This window comes from Cyprinodon variegatus, unplaced genomic scaffold (assembly GCF_000732505.1).
Source record: "Cyprinodon variegatus isolate N-32 unplaced genomic scaffold, C_variegatus-1.0 Scaffold495, whole genome shotgun sequence".
Lineage (NCBI taxonomy): Eukaryota > Metazoa > Chordata > Actinopteri > Cyprinodontiformes > Cyprinodontidae > Cyprinodon > Cyprinodon variegatus.
Window position 1 is genome coordinate 231622 of NW_015150948.1, and position 14173 is coordinate 245794.

The following is a 14173-nucleotide window of genomic DNA, read 5'->3' on the forward strand; positions in this document are numbered from 1 at the left end:
CTTGGTCGGACTCGGGGCAAAATGGCTCTTTGGATATGAAAGGTTGCAGACCCCTGGTCTAGATGGCGCTACATGTGTTTATGTCTGCTCATCTTACCCAGCGATATGGTTCTATTTAGGCTCAAAAGGACTATTAAAGCACTATTAAAATGGATGCTTGGAGTAAATAGCCTTATTTTCTTAGAATCATCTGGTTTTAGTCTTTCTGATTTAGGCATATAATGGGTACCTATGTACCTTTAAGTAGGCAAAGAGACCCTGAAGCCATGCAGAGGTTGCGACTTTCCTTCTGGAGAAGTAACTTAAATGTTTTTTTATGCTTTAGCATGGTTGGACATGACAATCAGCTGGCAAACAGACAACTGAAGGTTGGAATGATAGTGGGCTTCCATGATTGTGGGTAAGTGGGTTGGAAGAATTAAACTTGTAGTTATGTCCTTTGACATTTCCCAAATTATGAATGTTGATCTTCAGATTAGGCTCAGAAATAGTTTTACAGCCAAAATAACTCCATGCAAATGTGGCTCAGATGCAGCTCAGCAGAGTTCACATCTGAGGATTAAAGTAGTTTAAGTGGCTGAATGTTACAGCAGCATGCATGTTGTAACATAGTTAAAAGAAAAAAAAATGCTTTTTCCATAAGAATTTTGAGTGTTGGTAAAGATTTAGTTTGTTAAATCCCTGTTTTATTTATACATTTTGAGGAAAATGTTCAGGAGGAACAAAATTTCAACACTTATAATACAGAAAGGGCTACGATGAAAATTTATCCAATCTTTGTAATATCTGGTGCAATGTATCGGCTGAAACTGGAGGTAATTTTAATTTCGCAGATGAACATGACTGAGAGTTAATACCAAATAATAAGATATAAAAAATAAAAAAAATAAATAAATAAGATGATGATTGGTAGAGCTATAACAGCTAGGACTGCATTCAGGAACAAACTGTTTCCTCTCTTCCTTCTAATTAGCCTTGGCTGGCTGTATACTAGTCTATGCTCACAGTTTGCAGCCCACTGATTGCTCTCCTCAGCCTGAAGGCTGAGGACAGTGGAGAATATTGCATGCCTCTTTCCACATCTGCTTGTGTGCAACCAGCTGTGATGGCTTCTAACAACTGCCATTATAGAGGAACAATGAGGCACCACACATTTTAGAAAAAATGAAAGCAAAATAACTTAATCAAAAGAAATAACAAAAATACTTGTTTAGGAAGGATTTTCTTGACAGATTGTAGAGCAATTAGGCTGTAACTCATCTGCATGAGTCACAAGTGGGTTAGAGGGGGAAGAAGGCTGAGTTTGGAACAGAAACCATCTGGTTTCATCCTCATTACAGAGAACGATGCTCCCAGCTGACACTACGTACAGGACACCCTCTGATCCCGTTGTCATGGCAGTAAAGCTGTAGGATGCCAGTGGACGGTTCTATATTTTTCTTCATGTATTTAAGTATTTGTACCACCTTGAACCCTTTCACCTTTTGTTGTGTTACAAACATAAACCCCAGTTTATTTTAATGGGATTCTATTTGATTCAATCCAACAAATTAGTACATATTTCTGAAGATGACTTTATTATTTTATGGATTTAAATCTGAGGAGTTTCAACCCCCGGAGTCAAAACTGTAACGCATTAAAGCTGCACGATTTTCCACACAGGGATATATACAGTTAATATACAAAACATTTAAGTGTTTAAATAGGAAACATTTTTGTGAATGCACAAGGTAATATACTGCTAATATATTGAAAACTTCAGTTTTGGATTAAGAGAAATATTGGTGAGTTTTACATTCACATTAAAAACTGTTAAATTCACGAATAATCAATTAACGGAAAATGTAGCACAATTAACAAAAGATTTCCTGGTTTCTACTGGGACATTCAGCCTCATTTCATTTTTTAAAACATTCTTCTTACTTTGGATACAGAGACATTAAGATTTCTGCCCATTTTACTAAGCAAAATACCTCAACTCCTCCAAAAAGGACAGAGATTGTTCTGAAAATCTATTTTCCTGTCCTGCCACAGTTTCTAAACCTGTCCTGGTTTAGAAACTGTAGCAGGACAGTTTGGGATGATCTGGGATGATTGAGGTTAATCTTTCTCCACAGTCTCAAGTCTTTTACAGCCTCTAAAGCTACTGAAGCAAATAAGCCCAACAACATGATACTACCACCAACATTTGGGAATGCTATGTTCAGAGGGATATAGATCTTTCTTTGCATTTAATTGAATTTTATGTTATTGACAGTTTTCCTGAAGAAAAGAAGATGCTCTGGTTTGGTAAGGCATAATACAACTCTGTCTTAATTCTATATAGGGTAGATAATTAAAACTACACCATGCACTGCTCTCACCATCTCCACAATGAAACCTGGTGATGGCTGCATTAAACTGCAGGAGATTATTTCTTCTGGAGGCTTATTTCTTAAACTGGTCAGAGTCAATGGGAACATGGGCAGAGTTTGATACAAGGCAATCCTAGAAAAAAACAACCTAGAACTAATGTTATGATTCATGTCTCTCCATGTCAGGTTTATGTTTTGGATTACCATCAAGTCTTCTATTCCTAACTGATAGCTAATCCCATAGATTTAGTGCACCTCTACCATGCCTGATTGTCTCCCTGCTCTATTAAAGCTCACCTCAGTCTCCTGGTCTTTGTTTCTCCTGACTTCTTGTTATTGGGTACTCTTCAAGTCAATTGAATTTCTCTTCTTTTGCCTTGCCTAGACCAATGGTTCCTAAAACGGGGGTCAGGATCCCCCAGGTCGTCTCAGACCCCAAGCCCCAAGTTGGAGATCACAAGATGGTTTTCATATAATTGTGATGTGATCCCTGAAGTACACGTAGGGCCAAAAAATACCTCAATTGACAAAGACATAAGCAAATGTAATATTGATTCATGTATTTGCAACTGAATAATTAAAAATATGCTTAGGATTATGACTTAAATAATAATATAATAAAAAATGATTATATATGCAAAAAATGCCCTGAAAATACGTGCAATTCAAAAAAATTATATTTATAAATAAATATGAGGGTATTGGATGTGTTTTTTAGATGGTCACCAGTGTTTTGCATTGTTATATTTACAGCTACAGACTGAAATGTTTAGGAGAACATGTCATAGACTATTTCTCTCTGTAAACCATATATCTGGACTACAACCCACATTCTGCCCTTGGACCTACAATCACTTCCTGCTCATCTAAATCGGTATTGTTTATCTGCCTCCCTGTGATCATTGCCTGGTTTTTTACCTCAGTTTGAGATTTTGCTTAAAAGATCCGATTGAAAACAAATCGTATGTGTTGCTACTGGCCTTAAGTTTGAAATCGTAGAGGTGCACTTATTTCTATGCCCAGTCTAATTCTCACCATCCACATGAGCCGATGGCGTTTCTCTGCCTTCCAAACATCCACACTCTTTGACACCAATAAAGCAAGTGCAGCACAGTTTTCCTAAAAGTATTGCATTTGGATTGGACTTAACTTCTGTTTTTTATTTTTTGTATTTTCCTTCAAGCAACCACAGACATGGGGCCAAATAAAATGTACGCCACACTTTTCAGATATGATTTGTATTATTAGACAGTCATGGACTGCTTTGTGTTTTCTATACAGAAAAAGCTTTTCAAATACAAGGATGTTTGTGGTTATCATGTGATAAAAGTTTAAAGGGACTTAACGCCTTTTTTATGGTGTTGTATATAATTGTTAAAAGGAAACAACAGATACACAAAAAACACTGAAGAATCTAATTAGTATTTCAACACTCATGCAGCCTCAGGTTTTTCCTCTTCTACATGACAGAACAGGTAAAGCCACAGCAGTCCTTTAGCAGTGATAATCCAGTTTTAGAAAGAATTGAATTCGATGTCTGCTGGGATTTGGTAGCAACCCTCTGATCTTGCACGGCACCTGAATGAGACAAAAAGATGGAAAACACTTATACTTTATAAAATCCAAAGCTCTTTATCTAAAGAATGTAACTTCTTGTAGCACTGTTGGATCTTTGGAAAACAAGCAAAAAGTAACAATAATGGTGAATGTTGCTGATTGAATAACCCAGAGGAAAATACTACTGCTAGCAGTTTGCTCTTCTATAATATAGCTCATAAGACATGTTTTAGTTTCTAATCCCAGCCTCAATTTAGTTTGTATTTTGTCTCTAATGTTTCTCATGTGTTTCTCCTAAAATTTACTAGGAGAAATAAAGTGAGACTTTGGCTTTGTTCGAATCTGGCTGCTCCCATTTGTCGACTGATTATGTCATAGCGCGGTGCCATGGCCTCTTTGGATTCGAAGACTCCTTTGTATGCGGCTGACAAAATGCAGGCTTCTTTTCATCCGTTTTGAAGGAAAGGTCCGCTGTATCCTTCGTAGCCTTGGATATCCAATAATTCATTGCGAGTCAAGGCAAGCTGGCTGCTCCGTGCTCAGAGGAAAAAGGGAAATGGAGCTGAGCAGCTGTGAATATTCTAAGTGCAGTTTAATTTAATACAAGTATGGGAATAGTTTTGTCAAAAATTAATGAAAATATTTGTTTTAAATGGTTATTGAGCCAGATATGTCTGGTTTTATCTGTCCCTATGCAAATGGCTTGAGTGACATTTAAGCATAGAATCCAATATCTCAACAACCACAATGCTCCTGAGGCTCCTCAGAAATTACATTATCGCAAAGAACAGTAGTGAGTCGTTCAGCATCCATTCTTTGCTGGCTTTATGAGTTATCTGTCACGGTTGCTAGGAAACAGAGCAAATGCTGAGTGAGGGGTGGTGACAGATGGAGAAGGCCGGACCTGTTGGAATCTATAGCTGAACTCTTCCAGCCTTCTTATTTTCACAGCGTTCAAAGGACTTAGTCCAGGTAGACTGGGTTCTTTGGAAGACGCAGCCGCCAAAATCAAACACATCCGCTAACATTAAAGTACAGGAGTCATAGTTGAGATCTAAAGGAGATATTTAGCAAAACTTCAATTTACATACACAGATATTCACATTTTGGTGTCACATTTATTTCAGAGTTGCCTAGGAGAAGTACATGAAACATTTTGGAGTTAAAAAGTGTGCTTCTCTTGCAGCAATAAAACTGCTTAGTTTGGGTTTCTTTGTCATCATTGTGATACGTTATAAAACATTTCATGCTAATGATAATGGTAAATATAATATATATTGCACATTGTTACTAGAAAGATTCGGACTTGAAAGGATAATTGTATATATTAAAGCTGAGGGTACACATAGGAAAACATTTTTTGACATTAACATAATTTCATGGTTTAACAAAAACTGATTTCATTCTGGAGTTTATTTCTACATTCCCTGTTCAATACCTAGATTGATATTATAGTTTGTTGGTCTTTAGAAATACCTGCTTCAGCAGAGAAGAACTTTCATCTATTCATGATTCCCATAAAAAAAAAAAACATGAACAAAAAAACCCCAAAAACATTCCTTCAGGGACTTTTAGAAGGAGAATGTAGATCTAAGTTAGCTTTTTTAAGTTCCACTGATTGTTTTCGTGTAATCAAATCTAAGTTTTTATGCTATTTATAATATATACAGATGAATGCCCTTTAAAAAACAATACAACATTTAAACCTCGACTTAGAAGCACAATTCAAGGGTTTCTTTAACTCACCTTTTTCAGCCAAACCTTTGGGAAATTTTGACTGTAAGAAGGCTGCCATCTCCTTGTCTTCCTCTAGCTCCCTGGGGAGGACAATATTTCCCTGTTATTTATAGTTATAGAACATATTTTCAGTACTTTATTTGATGCATTTCATAAACTAAGACCTCAGACTGGATTGACACATTAATTCTGTAAGAACTGCATCAGCACAGCTCTTTTTTTTTCTCCCAATTTGCATTTTGATATCTGTGGAGAAATTTTCAGCAGAGATGGCCTCTGCATCTTACCAGCTGACACCCCAGTTTATAGAGAATGAAATGTCAATCAGAGTTATTAATTTCCCTCTGCTGCCAGACACAAATAAAAAACAATATGTGTGATAAAGAATTGATTGTAGCAAGAAATGTAAGGCAAATCTTTTCTTTCTATAGGAAGCACCATGTAAGTGACAGTAACTGAAAGAGCTTTGCAGATGCAATAAATTATATTAAGAAACATTTAATCAAGAATAACATAACAAATGCACCTATTACTCAATAAACTGTACATCCAAATCTAATTTCAAATAATGGAGAAGCTTTTGCTTTTACAGGAAATCTGCAGAAAACACCTTGATGTTCTGTCTGATAGATTAAAGCAGCCAGCAGGTTCTGTGCATCTCAAGTAAGATTTCAGAGTTGAAGAGGATGCTGACTTTCCCTATTAACTTCTGGTCCCAGCAAACAAGTAAACAGTGTGTTCACTCTCCCATTGCTGAACTGGAGACATATATCTAGGCCCAAACAACACCAAAGTGATACATTTTATTTTCTCGATGCGAGTCAGGACTCAGCTGGCAGCATGTTGGATGGTCCATCTATCTGATTTTTGTTAAATAGATCTTAAGAGATAGTTCCAACAATGAAAGTTAAAGCATGCAAAGCACGTCTTTGGTGTTTTAAAGATTTTTCGCTTCTTATGAGTCTTACGATTCTTTCTTAATTTAATGTTCTTTTGGAAAACAATAAATGCTCTCATTAGCATATTTAATCTAATTGAGAATACCTTTTTCCCCTACTCTTACCAGTAGCTATCTTGGTTATCTATCTAATACAGCCTCAATGTCGGAAGAAGCAAGCCAAACCAATTTGTCTGAAATAAAAGCTAAAGATTAAACCCTGAAGATCCCAAACCAGCTGCACCTTGAAATTCATCCATCCATCCATTTTCTAACACACTTACTCCCAAGTGGGGTCACGAGGGGTGCTGGTGCTTATCTCCAGCTGTCAATGGGCGAGAGGCGGGGTACACCCTGGAAAGGTCGTCAGTCCATCCCAGGGCAACAAAAAGACAAAAAAACATTCACACACCACACTCACACCTAAAGAGAATTTAGAGAAGCCAATTAACCTAACAGTCAGGTTTTTGGACTGTGGGAGGAAGCCGGAGTACCTGGAGAAAACCCATGCATGCTCAGGGAGAACATGCAAACTCTATGCAGAAAGATTGAACCCAGAACCTTCTTGCAGCAAGGCAGCGGTGCTACCAACTGTGCCACTGAGCAGCCCACCTTGAAATCGTGTCTGTGAATGCCACCATAAAAGGATCTAGATCCAGATAAAGTAGTGCTGATGGAGTCAAGTCTGCACTAGTAAAAAGCTCAATGTTTTGAGAATATAAGCACAACTCTTACCTTGATGAGTGTAGTTCTCTGATTTTGAATTATGTAGGGCACTGAAGGAGTGCTTATACTGATCTGATCTAAGGGCAACATGTAAAAACTGAATTAAAGCGGCTCCAGATTGAACCTTTGAACAAATCCACATGGGACAGAAGCCCACATTGTTTGCTCAGTTTTATAATGCAGAATAATATCAAATATATCAATGTTCGATCTATCAAAGAGCAAAAAAAATCCCACATATTTGTTTTTAAGGTTTATCAGTAAATTACATATTTTATGATCAACTTTATTAAATGTACATTTCAGACTTATTGATACAAAAAATGAAAGGTTTGATCCATCATTTATAAATAAAAAATAATTTCAAAAGAGCAGTTAGAGGATCTGTTGAAAAAAGAAGTGAGAACAAACAAGTTTTAAGAGAAAGGACAAAAAAAAAAAAGATGAACTGCTTCTCCCTCTCTTACAATAATGAGGCCATCATGGTATAAAATGGCTTCCAAAACATTAGCATCACCTATCTTGTCAAGTGATGATAAGATATGTTTTCATAGATAAATTTATAAATACTATTTTTTATAAATACTAATTTATTAAAGGCCTAACTTTTCGCAGTCCCATTCGAATGTCATGGCGATCTCTACTGTCACTAGTTTGTCAGCTCTGCTTTGTCAATACAGGCCTATAATCATTAAACTCTATAGCTTTAAGTAATTTTTTTTATATCTGTCAACTGACATGTTTTTGCATTTATAAAATACATTCACTTGTGATAGGAAAAAGACTTAAGTCCATTTTTTTTGTATTCTCACCTGAGCCTTTCGAACTCTACATCATCAACCAGGAAGTCTCTGGTTTCCACCAGCTTGTTTATCTGCTTCAGTAGCTCCTCCTCCTTCTCTCTGTCTTCTGCAGATTTGTCTATGTCTGTCAAACAGATAAAAAATGGACCTTAAAATCAGAATATTGAAAACTACAGGTAATTCTCATAAATGAATTCTGATCTCTTGAGGGTTAGAGTGAAACTGGATCCCAAAATACTTAATTGATCTGTGACAAGATCTGAAATGTTAAGACAGTAAAGAGTTTTTTTTTTTTAAATAAAAAGAAAATCAATGTTTTCAGAGGCTGCTACTGCTGTTATACTTAAATCCCAATAATATGAAAAATGACCCTTTTAGGTTTAACATTTTAAAGCATGGCATAATAAAAGCTGAACTCAAAGGAAATTAGAATGATGGCCTAGAATAAAGAGATGCTGACTCTTGAAGGTGTTTAAATTGTCAGTCATCATCCTGCGGTAATCACTAGTCACAAAAGCACATCTTCATAGGAGATTAGAACGTCTTTTCAGAGTAATATGGCTGGTTTAGCAACAATGTGAGAAATTGGCACACAAAGCAAGATGAGATTGTTCAATGAATACCGTATGTTTTTTCATTTACCTGGAATTGTGACAAACTTCTGCAGCTCTTGTTTCAGCCTTGTAATTTCTTTGCAGAGCTGAATGTCATCCATCCTGAAACAAAAAAAGCAATAACTATGTTGGATATGTACAGAAAAAACAGAACAGCTTAACGCTGCTACAGCATTTCAAACCTGTTTTTTTTTTCATGTAAATTTTCCTCCTTTATTTGCAGTCAGGCATCAATTTTAAAGTCAGAGATGATGTAGAGTCATAGCTGGTAAAATACACTTCAATATATATATATATATATATATATATATATATATATATATATATATATGTGTGTGTGTGTGTGTGTAAAAATACGTGCACAGTTTTTACTGAAAAATATCTTTAAACAACCTTTTTAATTGCCACTTTGCCACTAGAACATGGTTTGATGCACAGACTGACACCTCACTAGTTCAGTGCCGATGGCTCTATAAGCCTGAAGTCTATTATCCCTCAATGTAATTCAGGTTGGAAGTTCCCGAGCGGTTCTGGGGAATGTTTCGCCAAGTAAGTCCATGTTAAACGGGTTCAACCTAGCAAACAATCAACGCCTTATGTTCAAGATGGACTTTGTGGATATTCAGAAGCGACCGGCATCCAGCTCAACTCAGACACTAATGACTCCATGACTGACTGAAATCAGACTGCAGCGGGTTCATGTCTCTGCAGTCTGACCATTAAATGTCGCTGAAAACTAAACACTGTAGCTTTAAAGTGTTGCTAACCTTGATGTCAAAGAATATCCCACTAATCAAATTTAGAAAAATACCACCACAGTGGGCTGTGCCAAATAACATGTGGGATTAATCCAAACGTTATGCTGAATAATGAACTACAAAGCTTGTAGTCGAGGTCAGGATATGACATAATAAAGTGTTTATGTAATGGTTATGGCTGTAAGAGTGGACGTAGGGGACACATACAGACAATAGGGAATAAAAGACACTGAGATGCTACTACCTTTGAGACTTTGTCACACTGTCTTCCTACTTCCAAATCACAAAGTAAATATAAATCACCATTATAGCCAAATAAAGGGATATAATGTAAATATGTACAAAGTTGTATCATTTTAACCAACACGTTAAACAGCAACCTGAAATAAAATTCTCTTCAGATTCTAAGGTTGGATTGAATTATAAATCGGGTTGTCTCTTCAAGTCCTTAAACCATCACTTGTATCTGCTGCTACCCCTCTCAGTGAAGTCACCTATGTTCACTGCGTGGCACACAGAACAGTAGCAGCTGCTGTTCTTGGAGCATTAGCATAAGGTCCTTCTGAGTCCTTCGCCTTACCAAAATGACCACCAAAAACAAAAGTATACAAAGACAAGACAAAAAAAAAGAAAAAAAAAAGAAAAAAAACTAAATCAACAGACACTACCAAAGAACTGAAAATGTGAGGGCTACTTTTCTGGAAAATGAGACACTTCTGCTCAAATGATAGGATCTGATTGAACGCTTGGCACATGTATTAATACGTCATGATTGGATCTTTTTACTTTGTTTCCATGTAAACAGAGATTTTAAATTTCCGATCAACCAAGATTGAGATCAGATCAGGGAAAGTTTTGCGCATGTAAACGTATGTAATGTTTTAAAGTGCCTCCCACAAAAAGCTTGATTTCAGTCCAACGGAAATTTTAGGGGCAGAGGTCAAAATGTGTGTTTGTGAACAAGCTAGCCTACAAAATTGACTTAATAACTTCAGTTCTGTATGGAGAAAAGGACTAAAAATGCATCAAACCGCTTGTGGAGAGAAACCCAACACATATGATTTACTTCTTATCTTTTAAAATGCTATTCTACAACATAGGCAACCAATTATTCTTACTATTACTTAATTACTTAATTAATTACTTCTCCAAGTAATAATTTTGCAAACAAGAACCGATCGAAATAGAAAAGGGAAGTCTGCTCTAAAGGCAGGGAGGCATAAAAATGCTAATGTGTCACCCTTTAGACAGTTTGATTCCAGAGTAAAAATCATCCAATGCAGATTTTTCTAAGGCTGATGCCGATTATTTTGACATCAGTCTGACCCCCGATGTGTTAGTGATATTTTTTGGCAGATTCTTAGAGCCAATAATTCCTTAATCGACAGCAAAGACATTTTTGCTGCCCTGGCCAGGAACAAAATGCTAACATTGTAATTTTTATCATATAAATGGAGGAAGAAAAAAGCAATATCAACTTCAAGAATCATCCAAAAATATCAGTGTTGGATTTTTCTAATTTAGAAATAATCGTTATCGGTATCGACCTTAAGAAACCTGTTTGGGTCGATCTGTAGAAAGGAGAGAAGAAGTGGTGCTACAGCAGCACACTGGTAATATAGACCTTTAAATTCAGATATGCTACCCAAAACAACGCCCTAATAAAAAAAAAATAAAAAAAATTTTCAGGAGGGCATTTTTAGGAGGAGGTTGCTCTGGCACCACCTAGTGTTTATCTGTGCACGTCCCTGCATGATTGCATATAATTTATCTAAAACATACATATAAATGGAAAATATTAGAAAAAAGTTATATTGTCAGTTTGCCTCTAATATGCTGTGCCTCTATTATACTACCTCCAACACGCTTCCTGATTGTCAACCGCCTCCAACTCCTCTCCCTGTTGCAGGATCTCAAAAATAATGAGGTCTCTGCAGAAAAAGAGCTCAATAATTAAAACAAATGAGAGGGCTCAGCCAGTCTGCTGCACTTTTTATAATTTTTATAGTTTATTTTGGCTTGGTGCACATGGCTGCACTTGCTCTTGCTTGTGAGCTTACTGATATATTCCTGATGGAGCATCCTAGGGTATTCAAAGCATATCAACTCAATCTTTCACAGTGCTTGAGACAGGAAAGGAATAATAAAAGATCATTTAATGACACATATGCATGTATTGTCAATCAAGCTGATATCTTAATAGAAAGTCAGATTTTTAAGCAGAGGGGCATCTTTTCTGCTACATTTCTTCTTCTCTCTCAAGGAGCTTGAAGAACTCAATATACAATTTGAAATAACAATGAGAACCAGAACAATTTCTACTCAGATTATTTAGAATAGGTGTTCCTTGTTTTGAAATTTTATTCATTGTTTCAAATCATCACTGCATCTAGATACTGTACATATTTCCAAGTTGAAGCAAAAACCAGATGGCAAAATTTTATCCAATCCAATCCAATCCACTTTATTTATATAAGCACGATTTCAATAAACACAAGGTTTGAAAGTGCTGCACAAAAAAGATAAAATAACTAAAATAAATAAAAGTAAATAAAATAAAATAAAAGCACTGCCCGCACAGGATAAAAAATATGCATGTGTATACATAAAATCAACATGTGTATACATAAAATCAACACTCTACATGGTGTCGAAAGCCAAAGAAAAGAGGTGGGTTTTAAGAAGAGTTTTAAAATGAGACAGAGAGGTGGCCTGTCTAATGTGCAGTGGCAATCCATTCTAAAGTTTTGGAGCTGCAACAGAAAACGCTCGATCCCCTCTGTTGGGATCTGGAGGTTTGTCCACTTTCTCCACCAGAGGGCGTACGAGATCTCCTGGAGCCTGAGCCGACCACACCACCTGTCTCCCATCTGCTCATCAGGAGATCTGTACTTAAGGAGGCAGAGGGCTTCACTCCAGTGCCAGAGTGTTTGCCAGTAGCGGTTAGCAAGCCTGAGCCAACCTGCCTGTCTGTGATCTCTGACTTTCTGTGAACCAAACCTGATCCCGTTTTCTCCTCTCTGCTTCCCAGGTTGATCCTGCCTGAATACCTGAAACTCTGGAGAGTTTCTCTGCCGGTGATCTGTCTGCTCGTTCTCAGTAGAACTCTGGAGAGCTGTCTCTGTCAAGTATCTGCCTGCCCGCTCTCAGAAGATTACTGAAAGGAAACTCAATCTGTGATCTGCCTGCACTCTGTAAGCTCTGCCTCCGCCTCTGCCCTCAGCCTGCCGACAACCTCTGGACCCTCAAGGTTCCCCCCCTCTGCAGCTCTGCTCCACTCCTGAACAGGTACAGACCTGAACACTCTCAACCTGCAAAACACCTGCACCTCTACTAATCTCTCTGTCCTCCTCAGCAGTGAACCCACTCGTGACCAGTCAAGTCCCCTCCTAGATCTGATCAAACTTTGTACATTTATTGTAAATAAATCTTTGAACTTTTCTTCTGCCTCCGAGTGTTCTGCATGTGGGTTAGACACATTAATCCGTACATGACCCCCTCTTTTATAGGGCTGCGCCTAATTTATTTTTCAATTTATAAAAAAAGGAAATAAGAAAAAGCTAAATATGCTTTGGAACAGGGTTTTTGTCGAACATTGATTCATTGAAAATGTTTTTATACATTTTTTCATCACCAAAAACTGTTTGTTTTGTTTTTGGGGCATTTTATATGACAACAAAATGTACAACTGTGCAGTGAAAGTGAGATTTGTAACATATATATATATATTTTTTTTACAAATAAGAATCTAAAAAGCCTGACATAATAAAATAAATATGGAATATTGCTCTCAGAAGTCTAATTAGTGATTAAATCAAGCTGTTGAGTTACAAGGATGGAGATGTTCTGGTAAAAGATCAGGATATAATTTTTTGGGGAAAATATGAAAAAATGTCGTCTTAGGGGGATCCCACCTTAATCAACCAATTCCATTATCCTGCTGGGTGGTTTCCTTAAACTGCTGAGGGAATGAATGGAGCTTAATGCTTGGTGGTCCTAGAAGAAAACCTGTTGTCTGCAAAAGACATTGGGCCTCATGGCAGAAGCGTTCGTACAAACAAATTCCTTCTTAAATTGTCCGTACAAGTGAATTAGGGAGAACATTTTGTATTCACAATTTTTCTCCTATTTCTAATCTTCTCTGAAGTTTGAACAAATTTTGCGAGTCCTCCAGACGTGACATGGGAGTCTTGTGCCATCAGTCAGCTGGAATCAAAACCTAGTTTTTCACTACTGTATATGACTGCATTTGTTTTACTCAGAAGCAATTGTCCATTTTATTAGGCTACATCATGATATTTAAGCAACTCTGCAATCAAAATTTTAATTTTATTTGCTGATGATAGAATCAGTCACTAAACCTGCAGCAGGCATGTTTGTATCCAGGAGTCTCTGGTTTCATTTGTCTTCATTTTTTCCTAAGAAAGAACAGCCAGTGAGTTCTATGTCAGATCAAGCTACTGTTAAAATAACATCTGGAACTGAGAACAGATAGAAAGTTCAACACAGTAAGACTTGTACTCTTTTCACTCCATGGGAGCTGCTTGGCTTTGTTGTTACATTAAATGTGGGAATATTTGGGTTTGGGTCTCTCTGAACTAATCAAATTAGATTTTCACGGTTAACATTTTCATCTTGATGAGCTGTATGAGAGAGATGGAGAGCGTGATGAAGGGATGACAGACTT

At 36.9% G+C, this 14173-nt stretch overlaps 1 protein-coding gene across 2 annotated transcripts in view; it reads right to left on the reverse strand.

Annotated features, from left to right (window-relative positions):
* Window positions 1-3015: 3015 nt before the first annotated feature.
* Window positions 3016-14173, reverse strand: part of LOC107094641 (uncharacterized protein C16orf45 homolog) — a 17141-nt gene continuing 5983 nt past the window's right edge. The window contains exons 3-6 of one of the 2 annotated variants that reach the window (XM_015390391.1): window positions 8757-8830; window positions 8124-8238; window positions 5658-5728; window positions 3016-3932 (exon numbers count right to left, since the gene is read on the reverse strand). In XM_015390391.1, the coding sequence (XP_015245877.1) occupies window positions 3814-3932; window positions 5658-5728; window positions 8124-8238; window positions 8757-8830 (379 nt within the window). In that variant the 3' untranslated portion in view covers window positions 3016-3813. The remainder of the gene's footprint in view (window positions 3933-5657; window positions 5729-8123; window positions 8239-8756; window positions 8831-14173) is intronic. The other variant, XM_015390389.1, reaches the window with a different exon arrangement.